At 42.7% G+C, this 18,972-nt stretch overlaps 1 protein-coding gene across 2 annotated transcripts; it reads left to right on the top strand.

The window, feature by feature from the left end:
* The first annotated feature begins 567 nt into the window (after nucleotides 1-567).
* Nucleotides 568-18,120, top strand: akap10 (A kinase (PRKA) anchor protein 10). Of its 2 annotated transcripts, XM_038975553.1 has the most exons (15): nucleotides 568-760; nucleotides 3,975-4,022; nucleotides 5,190-5,375; nucleotides 6,870-7,406; nucleotides 7,773-7,871; nucleotides 8,174-8,258; nucleotides 9,281-9,404; nucleotides 9,620-9,756; nucleotides 10,903-11,047; nucleotides 12,912-13,076; nucleotides 13,322-13,434; nucleotides 14,066-14,148; nucleotides 15,807-15,859; nucleotides 15,960-16,052; nucleotides 16,343-18,120. In XM_038975553.1, the coding sequence occupies exons 1-15, from the start codon at nucleotides 739-741 to the stop codon at nucleotides 16,346-16,348; spliced, it is 1,896 nt and encodes a 631-aa protein (XP_038831481.1). In that variant the 5' UTR covers nucleotides 568-738; the 3' UTR covers nucleotides 16,349-18,120. The 2 variants fall into 2 exon arrangements, with proteins under 2 accessions (XP_038831481.1, XP_038831486.1); XM_038975558.1 differs by lacking the exon at nucleotides 3,975-4,022.
* Nucleotides 18,121-18,972: the final 852 nt, after the last annotated feature.

Here is an 18,972-nt window from a genome sequence, read left to right as displayed (position 1 = left end):
TTTATACACAGACTTGAGCTAATATTGTAATTGACATGTAACATTAGCTAATGTTTCATCCATTCTCGACTATGTGTATTGTAATGACATTCTGTGATTGTCATTAGGCCTACACTTGTAGCCTGAATTGATGCATCCACTTTTGGCCACTCACCTCACCTCACCTCACCTCACCTCCACCTCCACCTCCACCTCCACCTTGTCCACCAGCATCTCAGCCACTCATCTCCCCTTGACAAAATGTAAGTGTTCTCCTCAAACCACAATGCAATTTGGGCGTATACCACCTGGTTTCCAGTCAATTGGCACATTTTTCATGGAGCTGACATGCAGTAATGTTACATAGTGGTGTATAGTTTTTTGGTCATGTTGTTGTAATTGTGATAGGCGCACGTTTTACCGGTACAGCATACCCTCACTATTTATTTTGCCTGGATGCCGTACCACCTTACTTCCCCAATGATAATATCTTCTTTGTGGTTATTGCCCTCTACTGTCACTAGCAAATAATGCAAGTTTCCCACAATGCTGCTGCAGCATCAGCCCGGAAGTGAGACGTATTGACAATATGGCCACTGATTTCAGAAGGGGGAAATTTTGGATCTAACAGTCCAGTCCCCTCGGTTGCAAATACACCCATTTCAGTTGTCTAGAATCGATGCATGTGAATGAAGGGACTCGGGAATCCACGGGATGTTGTCATTGAGCTGAGGATACATTCAGAGCGTGAAAATCGTCATGTCGTTTTTCAGGAGGAAAGGTAAGGAAGTATGCTAGCCTAGCCAGCTAGCGCAAGCCGAAGGGTGTAAAGAAGAGGCTCGCGGGAGAGGTTGAGAAATGCTCGATGGCTAATGACTGAGATGAGAATGCGCTTGACAGGTCTGTGTCAAGTCAAGGCCTTCGACAAATATCCGTTGGAGAAAAATGTATTTGCTAAATAATCCATCTATCTCTTTCAAATCTTAAGAAATACAACAAGCAGCCAGATGATCTCAAATCTGTGTTAGCAAACTAATCCAGTGTTCCTTCTCAATAGCGTTTGCCACTTAAATCGCTAGCTGATGTTCAGACCTAACTAGCATCCATGATCGATCTAAGTTCATTCTTGGACAATGCACATTAGATTGGGTATTAACTAACCACATCGTCGCCTTTCACTTTGTGATGTGTTAGCTAATAATGCCACATACATTTTTCTTTAGTTTGTCTGTCTTCCATGCCAGTCTGTTATGCCCCATGGATAGCCCATTATTGGACCAAAGGCGCCTAACTTTACTCCTTAGTCCAAGGACCTTACATGTTCTGGTTAAAGCAATAGTGTGCAACTGCAGCCCGCAATTCAGGGCATTCCTGCATGTGGGCATTCCATTTGCACGAAGGCTGCCCCTCGAACATCCTATTGGTTCATGAATGAACCCTCCCTCCCTCCTTTTTGTCCTAGACTTGGCACTATGGTACCGCTTGCCATGCGGTAGTAGAGAGAACAGTCTATGACTGGGGTGGCTGGGGTCTTTGACAATTTTTAGGGCCTTCCTCTGACACCGCCTGGTGTAGAGGTCCTGGATGGCAGGCAGCTTGGCCCCAGTGATGTACTGGGCCGTACCCACTACCCTCTGTAGTGCCAATAGAAGAAAAACGAGGGGGTGCCTGCAGATGTAGGAATGCCAAAACAGCCAAATACTCCACCTAAACGTGAATCGGTTCTCAATTGCAGTATGGTTCTAGAAGGATAAATCAATTCTCAATTGCAGTATGGTTCTAGAAAGAAATCAATCTTTAAAAATAAATAAATCATTTCACATTTATTTAACCAGGTAGGCTAGTTGAGAACAAGTTCTCATTTACAACTGCGACCTGGCCAAGATAAAGCGAACCAGTGCGACACAAACAACAACACAGTTGCACATGGAATAAACAAACATACAGTCAATCTACTTCCACATCACATCAAAATAATTTCACAAATACAAAATATACACTTACTGTTTTAACCGGATTTAACACAGTGCAGCCGACAATATTTTTCAGTGACATCACTTTGTGGTGTCAGTCTTCCGTTCACACAGGTGTTCGGAGACGCAGATACCTAATGAGCACTGGTAGTTCACCTGTATTTTACTTTTGTCCCCAGTTTTCGATCTTGTCTCATCGCTGCAACGGGCGCGGAAGAGTCAATTTAATGACTGGCGAACGGGATCAGCCTGCAGTCACCTGGCCCGCCACATGGAGTCGCTAGAGTGCGATGAGCCAAGTAATGAACCCGGGTCTGTAGTAATGAACCCGGGTCTGTAGTAACGCCTCTAGCACTGTGACCAGTGCCTTAGACCGCTGTGCCACTCGGGAGGCCATCCACTCTGTCTTTTGTCTGTGTTCCGTAAACAAGTGCTGTAACATGGAAATATGTCCATGTGGGAACCCTAACCCTATAAAGGTGTGTATCAATTTAAAAGGATTTCTCACCAACATGAAAGATGAGGTCCTTGTGCTTCCAAAACTGTACAGCAAGCAATGTGTGTTAATGTTCAGACCGAGCGCCGCTGCTCTTAACACAACTCCCCCCTACAGAAGACGCCTTCGTCCAATGACTCTTGAATCATGATCAAGGGCTATGCCATGCAAAGCAGGACCCGAACTCATGACCTAATGATGCACCTTACCTCAACTTACCTTTCAAGGTGCTTGATAGATGTACAATGCAGAAATTGCTCCTCCAATTCCTGGTTGCTAAATTTCAAATAGTTCGCCTAATTTCAGTTTGTGACAAAACAAGCAAATATAGGGTAGAGAATCATTGTACCATCTAAACCTAGAAACCAACTAAACCCATGGAAATAGCACACACAGACCGCTTCTTAGACTTGCTACTGCTTCTTAGACTTGCTTTCTATGAGTGACAGATCTAGAATTTACATTTCAATGTGAATTTGGTCGGATCGCCCAAAAAGTTACATATTGCAGCTTTAAAGGATTGACTTAAGCTAATTGTGTTAAATGTCTCTAGCCTACTCAGTATTTACCTTGGGATTGTGGTCCAAAGAGATTCAAGCAAATATTATTGCATGAAAATTACTAGGCCAAACTATAAACCTTGATTCCTGGGCTAGTAACACACACACACACACTTGTCTTGATAGCTACTGTAAAGTATTAGGCCTACAGTGCTGCAAACCATGGATAATATTAATTTATGATGATAACAATCATATTTAGACACCGATTTATATACCAAATGAAATTATAAATGCTCACCATATGATGCCTCTAATGAAAAATAGGTTTCCATCCTTTCCCCTGAGGCCTGCCCTACACAGACCAGCCCCTATCTGCTGACCCACTCCACTGACAACTGAAAGAGCCTCAGAAAGACTCCTTGTGTCATGCGCAGAAGGTTCAGTTTCACCACACTATTGTAACCAGGTGATTTCTGTTACTTTATGTAACAGGAGGATGAAATGTGTAGAAAAACAGGACATTGTTTCCAGACTGTTCACTATGGTGATGAGAGTATTTTGCAGTAACAACATGACAACGAAGTGGGGAAAATGCCTCTGCTGTGACACTCGAGCTGATAGACCAAGGCCACTGCAGTCAATAAACACGCCTTGTAAAATGGCAGCCATGCTTCAATGTGAAGAATAACTCTGTTTTATTCCTTTTAGGAGCCACACACAAGTAGCTTGTTTCTCTCTCCGTATGTTATCTGTGTATGACAGTGTGGATCTGTGCATGAGTGTTTGCTGAACAGACATGGTTATCACTGTCACAGGCATATCTGTTTCCCGACCAGGCCTAGACCGTTATGTAACTGGATAGTTTAGTGAGTGCTTTTTCAGTGACACTGCATCATCCCTATTGCTTTACCCTACAATGACTCCAGGCCCAATATTCCAGTCACTGATCTCCCCCTGTATTGTGAATCAAATGTTAGCACTGTAATTAGAGCAGTCTCTATGTAATTCTTTTTTGACCCACAGCAAAAGGAAAGGAACCTGAGCAACCAGTTGATGCTAAAGTCAATAGAGGTGGGTACCACACTACTAACTCTCTGAAATGATGAATTGCAGTGATGTGCTGCTGCCACCTGATGTTTCATTTTTGAGAAGCCCTGAAAATAGAGGAAGGCCCTTGTTGAATGTTCTTTGAAAGCAGTGCCTCTTTTAGTTGCAGTGCTCTGTTCACTCACACCTTTTTGAGGGTACCGGTATTTCCCTCTGAGCTTTCTCTTTTTAATCATTCTTCCTAATTATATTTGTATTTATTTCTGTAAATATTCTGAGAGAATTGATTGATGTAGGTAATAAGACACATCACTGAGTATAGAAAACATTAAGAACACCTGCTCTTTCCATGATATAGACTGATAAGGTGAATCCAGGTGAAAGCTATGATCCCTTATTGATGTTACCTCAATCAGTGTAGATGAAGGGGAGGAGACAGGTAAAGAAGGATTTTTAAGCCATGAAACAATTGAGACATGGATTGTGCAATTCAGAGGGTGAATGGGCGAGACACAAAATTCAAGTGCCTTTGAATAGGGTATGGTAGTAGGTGCCAGGTGCACCGGTTTAAGTCACGAACTGCAACGCTGCTGGATTTTTCACGCTCATGAGTTTCCTGTGTGTATCAAGAATGGTCTACCCCCCAAAGGACATCCAGCCAACTTGACCCAACTGTGGGAAGCATTGATGTCAACGTAGGCCTGCATCCCTGTGGAACGCTTTCGACACCTTGTTGAGTCCATGCCCTGACGAATTGAGGCTGTTCTGAGGGCAAAGGGGTGGGTGCAACTCAATATTAGGAAGGTGTTACTAATGTTTGGTGAACTCGGTGTATATCAGGCAGTATTTGTATCCGAAGTTGAGACTTGAGTTTAAGAGTTGATAGAGAGATAGCCGTGAAGTATTTTCCCTTTTCAGACAGGCTCACAGTGACCTTTTTAATAAGTTAAAACTCAATAAGTCTCCCGCACCCCAGTGTTTCAAAAAAGGTCACAGCACCCTCTGAGCTCTAACTGGAGACATTCATGTACTGAATTGCTACAGACTTCAGTTAAATAAGTCGTTTTTCCGGACCATAACAGGTTGTGGGTTTCTGTCATCTAGAAAGTTAAGCCTACATTGACTGTATTGATCAAAGGAATTAAGATACCTATTTTTTTTCAACCATCCTCCTTTCCTCCTCCCCTGTAGCCCCAACGAGCCCCCAGTCCCCCTCCCTGAGTCTCCGGAACCACCATGCCATCCTGGAGGCGGCGGGGCCCAGCCATGTGGCTATCAATGCCATCTCTGCCAATATGGACTCCTTCGCCCGCGGACGCACAGCAATCCTCAAGAAACAGCCCATCCACATGGAGGCTGCACACTTTGGGGATCTGGGTATGTATCTCCAGTCCTCCATTGATTTGTCTTAGTTTTCATGGCATGTATTAACAAGTGTTTCAGAGTAGCAGTTCTGATCTAGGATTAGGTCATTATGATTGAAAAGGCTAAACTGATCCTAGATCGGTGATTTAGATTGATTTGAATGGATGAGCTCTTTTGCTTTAAATTCTGTCCTTTTGACTCGATTGTGTGTGACCATATATGAGTGAGTTGATACAAAATGATAATGGTGGCTAGTGGACATGGTGCTGGTGTGTTTAACTGCCAACAGGCCAGGCTAATCCTGCGACGCGCTCTCTCCAGCTTCATGCATGGGTTAGCCTTTTGGCCAACCAGCACGCTACCAGCAACGCTTTTTAGTATGATGCATCAGTATGGCTCAGAGGTTTTCCTGAGTGAACACATGGCCTGGTAAAACTCCTGGTCCTACTTATAATGTATGTGTCGTACTGAGAAGCTTGCTGTGCCCTAAGTACGATACATAAGAACTCCCTAAATCGTCTTCCCTCTGAAGATGTAGGCTATTTAAATCAAGCAGTTCATTAGTGGGGGGATATCAGGAGCTTGTTTTATAGTCCTACAGCAGCCAGCTACACCAGTATTGTTTATGACATGGTGAGAAACAACACCTGCTGGGACAGGTCCTTTTAGTTACTGGTGAGTCAGAGGGAGGTGGTGGTTGAACCAGTGGTGCGTCTTTGAGGCCTGGCCTGGGAATGCAGTAGAGTAGGGTGACTATACTACAGTGCATTCTGAAAGTATTTAGTATAAGGCTGTAATGTAACAAAATGCTGAAAAAGTCAAGGTGTCTGAATACTTTCCGAATTCAGTGTATACTGCACTGACTGGACCCCAGACAGGACTAAGCGGGCGTGAGCTCCTGTACAGGAGAGAGGGAGAGAGGGAGACACGGAGCAAGAGAGGGGGGCACGGGAGAGGGGGGGCACGGAGCGCACGAAGCGAGAGAGAGGGGGGCACGGAGCGAGAGGGGGAGGGGCACGGCGTGAGCGAGAGAGAGAGAGGGCACGGCGCGAGCGAGAGAGAGAGGGCACGGCGCGAGCGAGAGAGAGGGGGGCGCGAGCGAGAGGGGGGCGCGAGCGAGAGCTAAGCTTCCGGCTCAGTCACCTGTGGCTGCCTGCCAACTCTGGAGCTGATACCAGGAACACACAACACTTATCACAAAACACCTCAGTCAGCTCGCTGTTTAGTGCTCCAACTTTAGTCCATTATGTAATTGGAGGCCCCCAGCCAGTCATTCATATGGCCTCTCTGGTCATGTGACCCAGGAACTTTTATAAGTATTTTCTTTTGTTATTGATTGTGTATGGTTTTATTCAGAATGCTGTGGTTGTTTAGGCCGGGTTACTGTTAAAGACTTTGTGAGAACTGCTGATGTAAAAAGGTCTTTATAATGACATTTGATTGATTGGTTGATTGTGTCTTTCAGGGGGGTCCAGTGTTATTATACTGTATGGTTGTGTGTTTCAGGGCGCTCTAGTGTGAACTACCTGGCCTCTGAGACTCGTTCGCGCCTGTCTAAGACGGTGGATCAGATTCTGCGGGACAATGTGGCCATGCCCTACTACATCCAGTTCCAGGAGGCCCGTGGGGCTGACCACCTGGTCTGCTTCTGGCTGGAGGCAGAGAGCTTTCGCTCCACCAGCTGGTCTCGGGTCCGGGCCCACAGCCTCAACTCAGTCAAACACAGCTCCCTGGCCGAGCCCGCTTCCACCCCCGTCTCCCCCGACCCCTCATCCAACTCAGACATGGACCTACCCTCCATCCCCAGGCCTTCCTCCTCACGCCCCCTTACCCCCAGCCCCCAGGACGCTAACAGTAACAGTAGTGAAGGCCCCATGGCGCAGCTCGTCCACAGGGACTCCTTCAGCTCTGTGGTGGACCAGAGGCCTGGCACTCCCAGCAGGGCAGACACCCCCACCAGACAGCCCTCCCACAGGACAGGGACGTCATTCAAGCTGCAGTCCACCAACGCCCTCAAGGAGCTCTCAGACAAGCTAATGAAGAGTACGTTTGACTGGTCGTAATTGTAAAGAATCTGTTCATAATTTACTTGCATAGATAAATATTAAGTAAGTAGCCTGGAGTCTCTTCGAGCCGACTGGTGATGCATGTTTCAGAGACTCTATGGCTGTACTCAAAATCCTTTTGTGTGTTGGGCTTATCATTTATTTATAGGCCTGTATAACTCACTGACTAGAGAAGGCTTGTATTTTCACTATATTTGTTCTTATCTCCACCGTGTGAAACAACTGGCTGTCAGAATAATGATGTTAATTTGTTTTAATTGCACATTGGAGGTAACAATATCTGAGTTGAACACAGTTTATGACGCGTGGCTGGCTGTTAAACATCTTCTCCTGTGTGTTGTAGGTATAGAGAGAGATGCAGTGAACATCTTCACCAAGTACATCTCTCCAGAAGCTGCTAGGCCCATCCCCATCACAGAACAGCTCAGAAACGACATAGTTGGTAAGAAATGAGTCCTGATTGCCACCAATTTGCCGTTAGTATGGGACTTTGACTCTAAGACACTGCAGTCACTGTATGAGTACTAACAGTCACTGTGAGTATTGTATCAGAACTTTGTGAGTACTGTATGCATTCCTAAGAATGTTAGACCTAGTAAGAATGTTGCAACCAACGTTAAAGATCAAATCCGCTGTAATCATCTCAGTATATTTAGCTAGGTTTTGGGATAACTATTTTGTGGATGATTGATAATCGGTTGTGTGATTGTGACCGTTTTTTGTCCTTTTTTCCATTTTTGACAGCTAAAATCTGTGGGGAGGATGGACTGGTGGACCCAAACTGTTTCGTCATTGCACAGTCTGTCGTCTTCGCCATCATGGAACAACAGTATGTTGTTGTTTTTTTCTCCAATCTTCCTGTTCTCGTATCCATTGAAAGATTTATTTATTCAATTAGTTAATGTAAAGTGCCAGTGTTTTTCTTTAAAGGTCTCATGATTTTTCTCCTAGGATAAAAGTTTTACCGCTGTTCTGTTATACACTAATCACTCCTATATCATAAATGTAAATGTGACCATATACAGTTGAAGTTGGAAGTTTACATACATTTAGGTTGGAGTTATTAAAACTCATTTTTCAACCACTCCACAAATTTCTTGTTAACAGACTATAGTTTTGGCAAGTCGGTTAGGACATCTACTTTGTGCATGACACAAGTCTTTTTTCCAACAATTGTTTACAGACTGATTATTTCACTTATAATTCACTGTATCACAATTCCAGTGGGTCAGAAGTTTGCATACACTAAGTTGACTGTGCCTTTAAACAGCTTGGAAAGTTCCAGAAAATGATGTCATGGCTTTAGAAGCTTCCAATTGACTCAAATTATGTCAATTAGCCTATCGGAGGTGTACCTGTGGATGTATTTCAAGGCATATCTTCAAACTCAGTGCCTCTTTGCTTGACATCATGGGGAAATAAATACTTATTTTCCACCATAATTTGCAAATAAATTCATTACAAATCCTACAATGTGATTTTCTGGATTTTTTTTTCTCATTTTGTCTGTCATAGTTGAAGTGTACCTATGATGAATTACAGGCCTCTCATCTTTTTAAGTGGGAGAACTTGCACAATTGGTGGCTGACTAAATACTTTTTTGCCCCACTGTATGTAACCTTCTGACCCACTGGGAATGTGATGAAAGAAATAAAAGCTGAAATAAATCATTCTCTCTACTATTATTCTGACATTTCACATTCTTAAAATAAAGTGGTGATCCTAACTAACCTAAGACAGAGAATTTTTACTAGGATTAAATGTCAGGAATTGTGAAAAACTGAGTTTAAATGTATTTGGCTGAGGTGTATGTAAACGTCTGACTTCAACTGTATAATCTATATTTCCCAGGCACTTTAGTGAATTCTTGCGCAGCCATCATTTCTGTAAGTACCAGATCGAAGTGTTGACAAGTGGCTCTGTGTTCCTGGCAGACATCTTATTCTGTGAGTCGGCCCTCTTCTACTTCTCTGAGGTAAGAGCAACACAACTGATGTTACTGTTGTTCGCTATTAAATATACACAGCCACAGTTTATCAAGTTCATTCATAGGTGTTTTACTCATTAGTGGTACTGGTGTTCTTTGTTTCTCTTCTGTTATTCTCTGTTCTGTTCTACATTAGTGTCATATGGTAGGTGTTAATAGAAGTGTCGTTGGTAATAAAGCTAGTATGTTCTGTGTCTCCCCAGTACATGGAAAAGGAGGACGCTGTGAATGTCCTGCAGTTCTGGCTGGCAGCAGATAACTTCCAGGACCAGCTGTCTGCTAAGGCTGGCCAGTACGACGGCCTGGAGGCCCAGAACGACGCCATGATCCTTTACGACAAGTAACAGCTCACACACATCTCACCGAATAGGGATCTAGCGTTTGTCTGCCGATCGTTCAGCGCGCTGTGTTTGGGAGACCACCCGCTGTAGACATCTGACTGACGACATTTTCACACTATTCTACATGCAAAATCGATACATGCTTGGTTCGTAAATTGCGGCCTGCACTCTGTTCAGAGGTGTTAAGTACTCTAGGCCAGTAAACGCTATTGGTATAGACATCTATTTACACTATATTTGCCTTCACTACCTTTTCCTTCACACTACCTTTTCCTTCACACTACCTAGGCCTTCACACTATCTTAGAAAAGGAACAGTTTGGAGATTATATGGCAATTATTTGACCAAAGGTGAGAACACAACAATTCACCTGACACGACTGAATCCAAACATTTCAACATTACACTGTTGTACTGTTTTACATTTTATTGTACTTTTTGTCACATTTGTTTGATAATGAGATCTGAAAATACTCTGGAAACATTCAGTAACATAACAATATTCTAGGGAAATGTGGGGTAGGTGCAACATAAGATAAATAAATTACAAGGGTTTGAGTGAGAGGACTAACTGGTGTCTCCAAGCACAGTTCCTAAATAATTTCAATGCAGTTTTATGACTCAAAGAAGGGTCTTCGACTATAAGGTGATTTTAAAAACATATATTTTTAGCTCTCCTAGCTGTGCCGTTGAGGAGCTAGAGCAACTTGTAACTGTTTTGTTTGGAACACAACCCTGCATCCACGCCATCACACAATTACTGTTGGTTACTCAATCCAAAAATGGTCCATTTATAAATTGTAATCTGGGTCAGGTGGGCATCATTTGAAAGCCTGTTCTATTGCTAGCATGACTAGCTAAGTTATAAAATAACGAACTTCATGTCACGCGAGGTGCTCAAGTTCAGAATGGCTGTCAGTCAAAACCCATACAGTGCTTTGAAGCACAGAGCCTAAGTTCTGACGTATTGTATAGCAAAACTTTGACAGCCACTGCGTTCCAATTTAAGCGTTTATTGCTGCCCAAGTCTTACATTTTCAGCTGTACATTGGTATGAGTGTAAAGGACTACCACCTCCACATTACTCAGCCTGGCTTGTTTATTTGAGCACCAGTTTAATAATGATCTCATCTGTTTCCTCCCCAGGTATTTCTCACTCCAAGCCACCAACCCGCTGGGTTTCGATGACTCTGTGCGGATGGAGATAGAGTCTAATATCTGCAGGGAGGGAGGGCCTCTACCTGACTGCTTCACCACTCCTCTCAGACAGGCCTGGACCACCATGGAAAAGGTGAGGGGCCAAATACATATGTCAACATATAGGAAACACCGGGGTCACTGCAAACTCACCAGGACTTCAGCTAGAAAAACAAAAATTACATGTCAAATGTATTTACATTTGGGAACTCCTTTAGATTGAAACCATGAGGCTTAGATGACCAATGACAGGCCTTTGGGGTTATTGAAGGTAGTTGTACCAGAGCCATAGATACAGCGCATTCGTAAAGTATTCAGACCCCTTCCCTTTTTCCACATTTTGTTACGTTACAGCCTTATTCTAAAATGGATAAAATTATATTTTTTCCTCATCAATCTACACACAATGCCCCATTTTATTTAAAAAAACTAAAAAACTGATACCTTGTTTACATAAGTATTCAGACCCTTTGCTATGAGACTCGAAATTTAGCTCTGGTGTATCCTGTTTCCATTGATCATCCTTGAGATGTTTCTACTACTTGATTGGAGTCCAGCTGTGGTAAATTCAATTGATTGGACATGATTTGTTTAAGGCACACACCTGTTTATATAAGGTCCCACAGTTGACAGTGCATGTCAGAGCAAAAACCAAGCCATGAGTACGAAGGAATTGTCCGTAGATTGTGTCGAGGCACAGATCTGGGGAAGGGAACCAAAAATGTCGGCAGCATTTAAGGTCCCCAAGAACAGTGGCCTCCATAATTTTTTCATATTGAAGTAGTTTAGAACCACCAACACGCTTCCTAGAGCTGGCCTTCGGGCCAAACTGAGCAATCGTGGAAGAATGGCCTCGGTCAGGGAGGTGACCAAGAGCCCGATGGTCAGAGCTCTAGAGTTCCTCTAGAAGGACAATCTAGAAGGAGAACCTTCTAGAAGGACAATCATCTCTGCAGCACTCTACCAATTAGGCCTTTATGGTAGAGTGGCCAGATGGAAGCCACTTCTCAGTAAAAGGCACATGACAGCCATGAGAAACAAGAAGATTATCTGGTCTGATGAACCAAGATTGAACTCTTTAGCCTGAATGACAAGCGTCATGTCTGGAGGAAATCTGGCACCATCCCTACGGTGAATCATAGTGGTGTCAGCATCGTGCTGTGGGGATGTTTTACAGCGGCAGGGACTGGGAGACTAGCCAGGATCGAGTGAAATATGAACAGAGCAAAGTACAAAGAGATCCTTGATGAAAACCTGTTCCATAGCGCTCAGGACCTCAGACTGGGGTGAAGGTTCACCTTTCAACAGGACAATGACCCTAAGCCCACAGCCAAGACAACGCAGGAGTGGCTTCGGTACAAGTCTCTGAATGTTCTTGAGTGGCCCAGCCAGAGCCCAGACTTGAGTTCGATCGAACATCTCTGGAGAGACCTGAAAATAGCTGTGCAGCGACGCTCCCCATCCAACCTGACAGAGCTTGAGAGGATCTGCAGGGAAGAATGGGAGAAACTCCACAAATACAGGTGTGCCAAGCTTATAACGTCATACCCAAGAAGACTCGAAGCTGTAATAGCTGACAAAGGTGTTTTAACAAAGTGCTGAGAAAAGGTTCTGAATACTTATGTAAATGTGATATTTCAGTTTATAATTTTTTTATATACATTCGCAAACATTTCTAAACCTTTTTTTGCTTTGTCATTATGGGGTATTGTGTTGAAGATTGAGGGGGGAAAAATACAATTTCATAAATTTTTGAATAAGGCTGTAACGTAACAAAATGTGGAAAAAGGGGTCTGAATACTATACGAATGCACTGTATGTCTCAGTGGTACGACTTTGTTGCCAAGGCTAGGGATGATGTTGAAACACTTCCTCAGGCTCTGGAGAAAACTGAAGACCTTTGTGACTGAAAGGCATTTTGAAGTTTAGCTTTGTTAATGTCATTTTTCTTCTCGCAGGTCTACATGCCAGGCTTCCTGTCGAGTAACCTTTACTACAAGTATCTGAGTGACCTTATCAACTCTGTCCGAGCGGATGAGTTTGTCTTGGCTAGCACTCCCGGTCAAGGCGTGGCCTCTGACCTTGACCGCAGCACCAACGCCACTGAGGGGTCTCAAGCCCAGGTAGATAACCCCACACCTGACCTGCTCACCACCTGTACTTTCACTTTAGCTCTACTGGCATTTTCCTCTTTTCATCAGAATTTTGTCTAAGTGCACTCAAATCAATTATGTTCAACAGCAGTAGCACTCATACCTTTTGTTCAATAGTCAGTGGGTATTAATGTGTTTACTTAACATAAATAGATTGATTCTCCCTCTAGTTCTGCTCTAAATGTGCAAATCATTATATCTTTTTTTGTTTACAGCAAGGTGCCAAAAAGGTGGCAGCAATAAAAATCTTGAAAAACTTTGACGAAGCAATAACAGTGGACATAGCCAGCCTGGACCCAGAGTCCCTGTACCAGCGCCCCTATGCTGGGTGAGTTTCTGCATAGCCTACTCAGGCCTCCTTAGTTATTTATTCTCACCACTCCAAGTACAGTCACCTCAAATGGCTCTGTAAACGACATTACTATTTCAAATATTTGATTTGGGTTTTCATGTTTCTCTACTGGACAAAATGAGTGAAAATTGTTTTTATAATCGTGCAAAATTTCCTCCATAGCTACCCTTCAACTGCCCTGATTTTACTACTGTAATTTCCCCAAGCGAGTTCTTTGATGCTAGCTAAGTAGGCCAGTGTGTAATGACCATTGAAGTGACTAAACCGCTCCAAATACATATTTTCAAAGACAGCCATGCAGTCCTCGGTGACATGGCAGATTTGTAGGTCATCCCCATTACATTACAATCAGCTCTGATAGCAGTCTAATGGCCCAACACAGGCTGATATAGGATATTTGTGCGGCCTTAGGCAGCCCCGGTAGTGTCCTAGTTGCAGTAAGAGATTAGCTTGGTCTCAGATCTGTTTGTGCTGGGACCAAATGACTATGACTATTAGGAGTTGGCCATACAACACAAACTGATATGGGACCAGGCTAGTAACAGTGCTGTCTCCATTAACATCCTATATGTATGACTTCATTGGCTATGTTCCCCTCACTGTTCAGAAGAATGACGTTTGGGAAAGTCAACGAGCTGGGCCAGTTTATCAGGGAGGCCGAACCAGAACCGGATGTGAAGAAATCCAAAGGTAACAGGCAAACACTAATGTAGCAATTATTTATAGGCTATAGAGTTCCTTCAGAAAGTGTTCATACCCCTTGACTTATTCCACATTTTGTTGTTACAGCCTGAATTCAAAATTGACAAAATGATTACTCTACCGTGAAGCATGGTGTTGGCAGCATCATGCTATGGGTATGCTTTTCAGTGGCAGGGACTGGGAGACTGCTAAGAATAGGGGGAACAATGAATGGAGCCAAATACAGGCAAATCCTTGATGAGATCCTGCTTCAGAGTGCAAAAGTCCTTAGACTGAGGCGAATATTTATGATCCAACAGAACAAGGACACCAAGCATACAACCAAAGCAACCCTGCAATGGCTTCAGAACAAGAATGTGAAAGACCTTGAGTGGCCCAGCCAAAGCCCAGACTTGAATCCCATTGAAAATCTGTTGCTGTTCACTGCTGCTCCCCACCTAACTTAACAGAGCTTGAGAATTATCTGCAAGGAAGAATTGGAGAAAATCCCCAAATCCAGATGTGTAAAGCTGATAGACATGCCCAAGACGACTCAAAGCTGTAATCACCACCAAAGGTGCTTATACAAAGTATTGACTCAGAGGTGTGAATACTTGTGTAAATGAGAGATTTCTGTATTTTTTAAATTCTAAAAATGTATCCACTTTGTCATATGGGGTATTCTGTTTAGATGGGTGAGAAAAATAATAAATTTTGAATTCAGGCTGTAACACAACAACATGTGGAATGAGTCAAGGGGTATGAATACTTTCTGAAGGCACACATCTGTCAGCGACAGGTGTGGCTGAAATAGTAGAATCCAATAATTTGAAGGGGTGTCACGGAAACTGTTGAGCGTGAACTCCAGCAGCGTTGCAGTTCTTGACACAAACTGGTGCGTCTGGCAGCTACTACCATTCAAAGGCAGAAATATTTTGTCTTGCCCATTCACCCTCTGAATGGCACACATACAAAATCCATGTCTCAATTGTCTCAGGGCTTAAAAATCCTTCTTTAACCTGTCTCCCCTTCATCTACACTGATTTGAAGTGGATTTAACAAGTGACCTCAATAAAGGATCAAAGCTTTCACCTGCGTTCACCTGGTCAGTCTGTCATGGAAAGAGCCGGTGTCCTTAATGTTTCGTGTGTATATATATATATATGCCTGTCTCGCTCACTCGTAGCTCTTTCTCTCTACTGTTCATTGTTGCTTGTATGATTTTGGTGCCATGTCACTTTGGCATCCATGGTGTGGGTATTGCCTCCTTCTTTTCCTAACCCCAATCAGAGAGTGGGTTGAAATTTGCGAGGCACCCCCAAGGTGCTTTTAGATCTTATAAAATACTATACAGTAAAACATGAATCTGTTATTTAGGATTTCTTAGAAGAGAACTTTGTCTGAGAAAAGAGGAAATAGATATAAGCCCTGGACTAAACTTGTACTGTATATGTAAAACACATTTTCTTACTAGATTTCATGGCTCAAATCACAAACTTGCTTTTCCAGCCCTCGGTTTCCTCCAAATGCATACATCATATACTAAGATAATTCTGTTCTGTGATATATTTTTCATGTACCTCGTATGTCCAGTAGCTTACAGAGGAGCAATAGATAAGAGGCTCGTCCTCGTGACTATTGCCCTATTTTTCCCTCTCTCCTCACAGGTTCCATGCTCTCTCTAGCCATGAAGAAACTTGTTCAAGGCAACTCTGATGAGGTATGTAAAACAACAAAACAAGCTCCTCTGGTGTTGAATCTGTTTGAACTAACAAACACTAGGTTTGATGAACACTTTGAATCGTAACGTGTGTGTTTAGGCCCAGGAGGAGATGGCCTGGAAGATCGCTAAGATGATCGTCAATGACGTCGTACACCAGGCGCACCACGACAGTCCTGGCGAATCCACCAAGGTAAGTCAGTCTGCCTCAATCTACAACATGGTGGACTCTTGATAAGTACACTGCACATTGGATAAGTACAAACTCTTGAGTGCATTGAAGACAATTCGCCAAGCCCAATTTCTATAAATGCCTTGTAATTGTTACGGATATCTGTATGCTCTGGTTTCCTATTTATGACAGTCCAAAGCCATTGCATTTATCTGCCACTGTAGTCAACTATATAAAATAACTCCTCACCCGTGACACGTTTACTGTTGTATGATGATTGACAATGAAACATGGACAATCTCTCTCCCCAGTTATGAGCCTCCCGTGGAAAACCAAAGCATTGTCACTCCCCTCGTCCCTCACCCTATAGAGCCAGACTGACAGACAGACACGTCCCCTAGTCCAGTGATGAACTGTACACTGGAATTACCTTAAGATGAAACGCATCAATAGAGATCAAAGAACAAATGCATTCCATGATCTCCTGCATTAACTTGTACCGGTGTGTGTGTGTGACTATATGTGCGTGAGCGGGAAAACTTGAAGTATATCATCCATCCATCCTTCCAACTGTTCATAACACTATGAAGGCATCGCTGAACAAATGAAGAGGAAAAAGAAAAACAAAGCAGTGGCACAAAGAGTACCAGACTTCCTTCCAGAACAAATTCCCTAGGGAAGGAGAGATGACAAGCTATGACACAAAATGGGGCTGAACGGGAGCTGTCAGAAGAAGCAGCACTTCAGAAAGCATCGGCCCTGCCGTGGTTACCTCTGTTACTATGCCATCCAAGAGGGAGCCTGCAGGGACCTGAAGCATCCTTCATAAAGCGATCACTAAGAAGATTAGGTTGTCCACTCCTCTCTTGATTCCTGCACATCGTCTCTCCTTACACCACCACCACCTCTTGCCCTTATGCCCATTCCTTATTTCTTGTTTTTAATTAAATTGCTTTGGAAGGGGTCAGAGTGACACGTACAATTTTAAGATGGAATTCACCAGTAGGTGCTTTGTAAAGTTTTTATTTGTGGCTGATGCATAGCCTGCTAATATTCCTGGGCCCTCCTGGAGTATTGTGGCGGTGGGGTGGGTTACTATGATGATAGGTTGAGTTGTCTTGCCCTCCTGGCTGTGCCCTAATGTACTGTAGAGGGCGGGTCAGACATGGTACAGTGAAACTGGAATGGACCATATTGATTTCCCGGTCTAGCTAACCACATGTATCTCTAGCTCTGGCTCCTTGTCCATGTCATTACAGAGCATAGACAAATGCAGAAATACTCCTTGTTGTGGACTGAAGAAGTTCTACAGTTGCAAAGAAAGAGCAACTCCGTGCTACTCAATATAATTTTATACATATTTAGATTTCTCTTTAACCCCAATATATTCATGTTAGTTATTTTTTATGGTGATTGTTGACCTTTTCTTTTTTATATGTACTGTCAAAAGCAATGTCTAAGCAAATCTCAATTACAAATGTTCAATTGAAAAGTCTACTCTTTGAATATAATGTTTAATATTGTTATGATTTGAACCTCATTGAGATGTGTGGAAAAGAAAGACTCTCTTGGTACTATGTACCACTAATATTGTTTTTCTGACATATGTGTACTTAATCTATAATATATTTAAATTGTGTTGGATTTATATATATATATATATATATATATATATATTAGTTTTTATTTTTATTTGGCAGAGTACTAGAAGGAACAGAAGTGCTACCACTGATGAAAAATGACAGAATTCCTCTTTGCACGAAATGCAAATCTTGTTTTCCACCAAACATGGGGATTGATTTGGCTCCATTTCAGCTTGTTGGCGGATCTTAGTTTGTGGCCAACATGTTCTTAATTGCACTTGGGTATTTAACCTCTAGCATTGCAAGATAATGATGCAACCTGTAATTCAGCAAATTAGTGCTCATCCCAGTGCAGTGTTTCAAGTGTATGGTTGGCTTTTGAATAAGTTCATAGAGATGCTGCAGTTTTGTGCATCAACATTGTTTTATCCCCATTTTGTTGTACAGTATGAAATACTTTATTGTAAATATTTTATGGCTATCGTACAATAAAACTTTTCTGCCTATTTGTAGCTAAAGTCGTTTTAAAACAGCAAAATGCGATTTCTCTTGTTGCAATGCCGTTTAACCAGTGGGGGGCAATGTGGACTATTGTAACCTCAATGAGCAAGATACATGTCTATCTCTAACTGCGAATGATTGCGAATGACAGCAATAATCAAGTCTGTGATTTTGTTTAAACGAAGGGAAAAAAACGTATTTTCCAGTAATCACTGTACATGTTGTTTTCCAAAGACAATTGCAGTAAAATATGGGCACGTTTGATTATTTTTGGTAAAATGTGTATGCGTAATGGTTTGATATCACTCATCTAAAATTGATATGCTAAGCAACATAAGGACACAAGGGAAGGTTTACAACATTTCTCATGATGGGGATACGCCCACCTGAGTATTCACAGCGCGCAATGACGCGCGCGCCAATGTGGAGACTTTTGTTGTGAAGCCCACTGGTTACCACGCTTAACCAAAACCACGGCTTCTCCTGCTGAGCAAAAAGCGCGGCGACTCAAATACCGGACCTATAAAGAGAACTGCAACACTAACCATATGTTTAATTTTTTATCTCGTGCGTAAAATTCGATAGAGTATTTTAGTTCCAGGTGGCGACCATCCTACGGATTGACAGTTACGTATCTGTCTCGGGTGCGTGTTATAAACATATTTTGTGTCCTGCGGTGACTCACATTTCTATATTCTCAAGTATAGTAGCGGATAGTCTATTTAAAGTAGACATTACTTCTTGTTGAGGTGGCAGCTTGTTTACCTAGACGTGCTCATGTTTGACTATTTTATGAAATCAGGAGCCGATGTTTAGGTCACTGGAATATCCCTTTAAATAATCATCTTTACGGATAA

Source organism: Salvelinus namaycush, chromosome 3 (assembly GCF_016432855.1).
Source record: "Salvelinus namaycush isolate Seneca chromosome 3, SaNama_1.0, whole genome shotgun sequence".
Classification (NCBI taxonomy): domain Eukaryota; kingdom Metazoa; phylum Chordata; class Actinopteri; order Salmoniformes; family Salmonidae; genus Salvelinus; species Salvelinus namaycush.
Note: the sequence above shows the minus strand (reverse complement) of the source record. Positions and strands in the feature narration are given on the sequence as shown.

Bases quoted from the DNA above. Each gene is read 5' to 3' on its own strand.
- akap10 (XM_038975553.1), top strand. From the start codon at position 739: ATGTCGTTTTTCAGGAGGAAAG. The intron at 13,435-14,065 runs GTGAGTTTCTGC...CTCACTGTTCAG, and splicing joins TACCAGCGCCCCTATGCTGG to AAGAATGACGTTTGGGAAAG. The intron at 15,860-15,959 runs GTATGTAAAACA...GTGTGTGTTTAG, and splicing joins TTCAAGGCAACTCTGATGAG to GCCCAGGAGGAGATGGCCTG.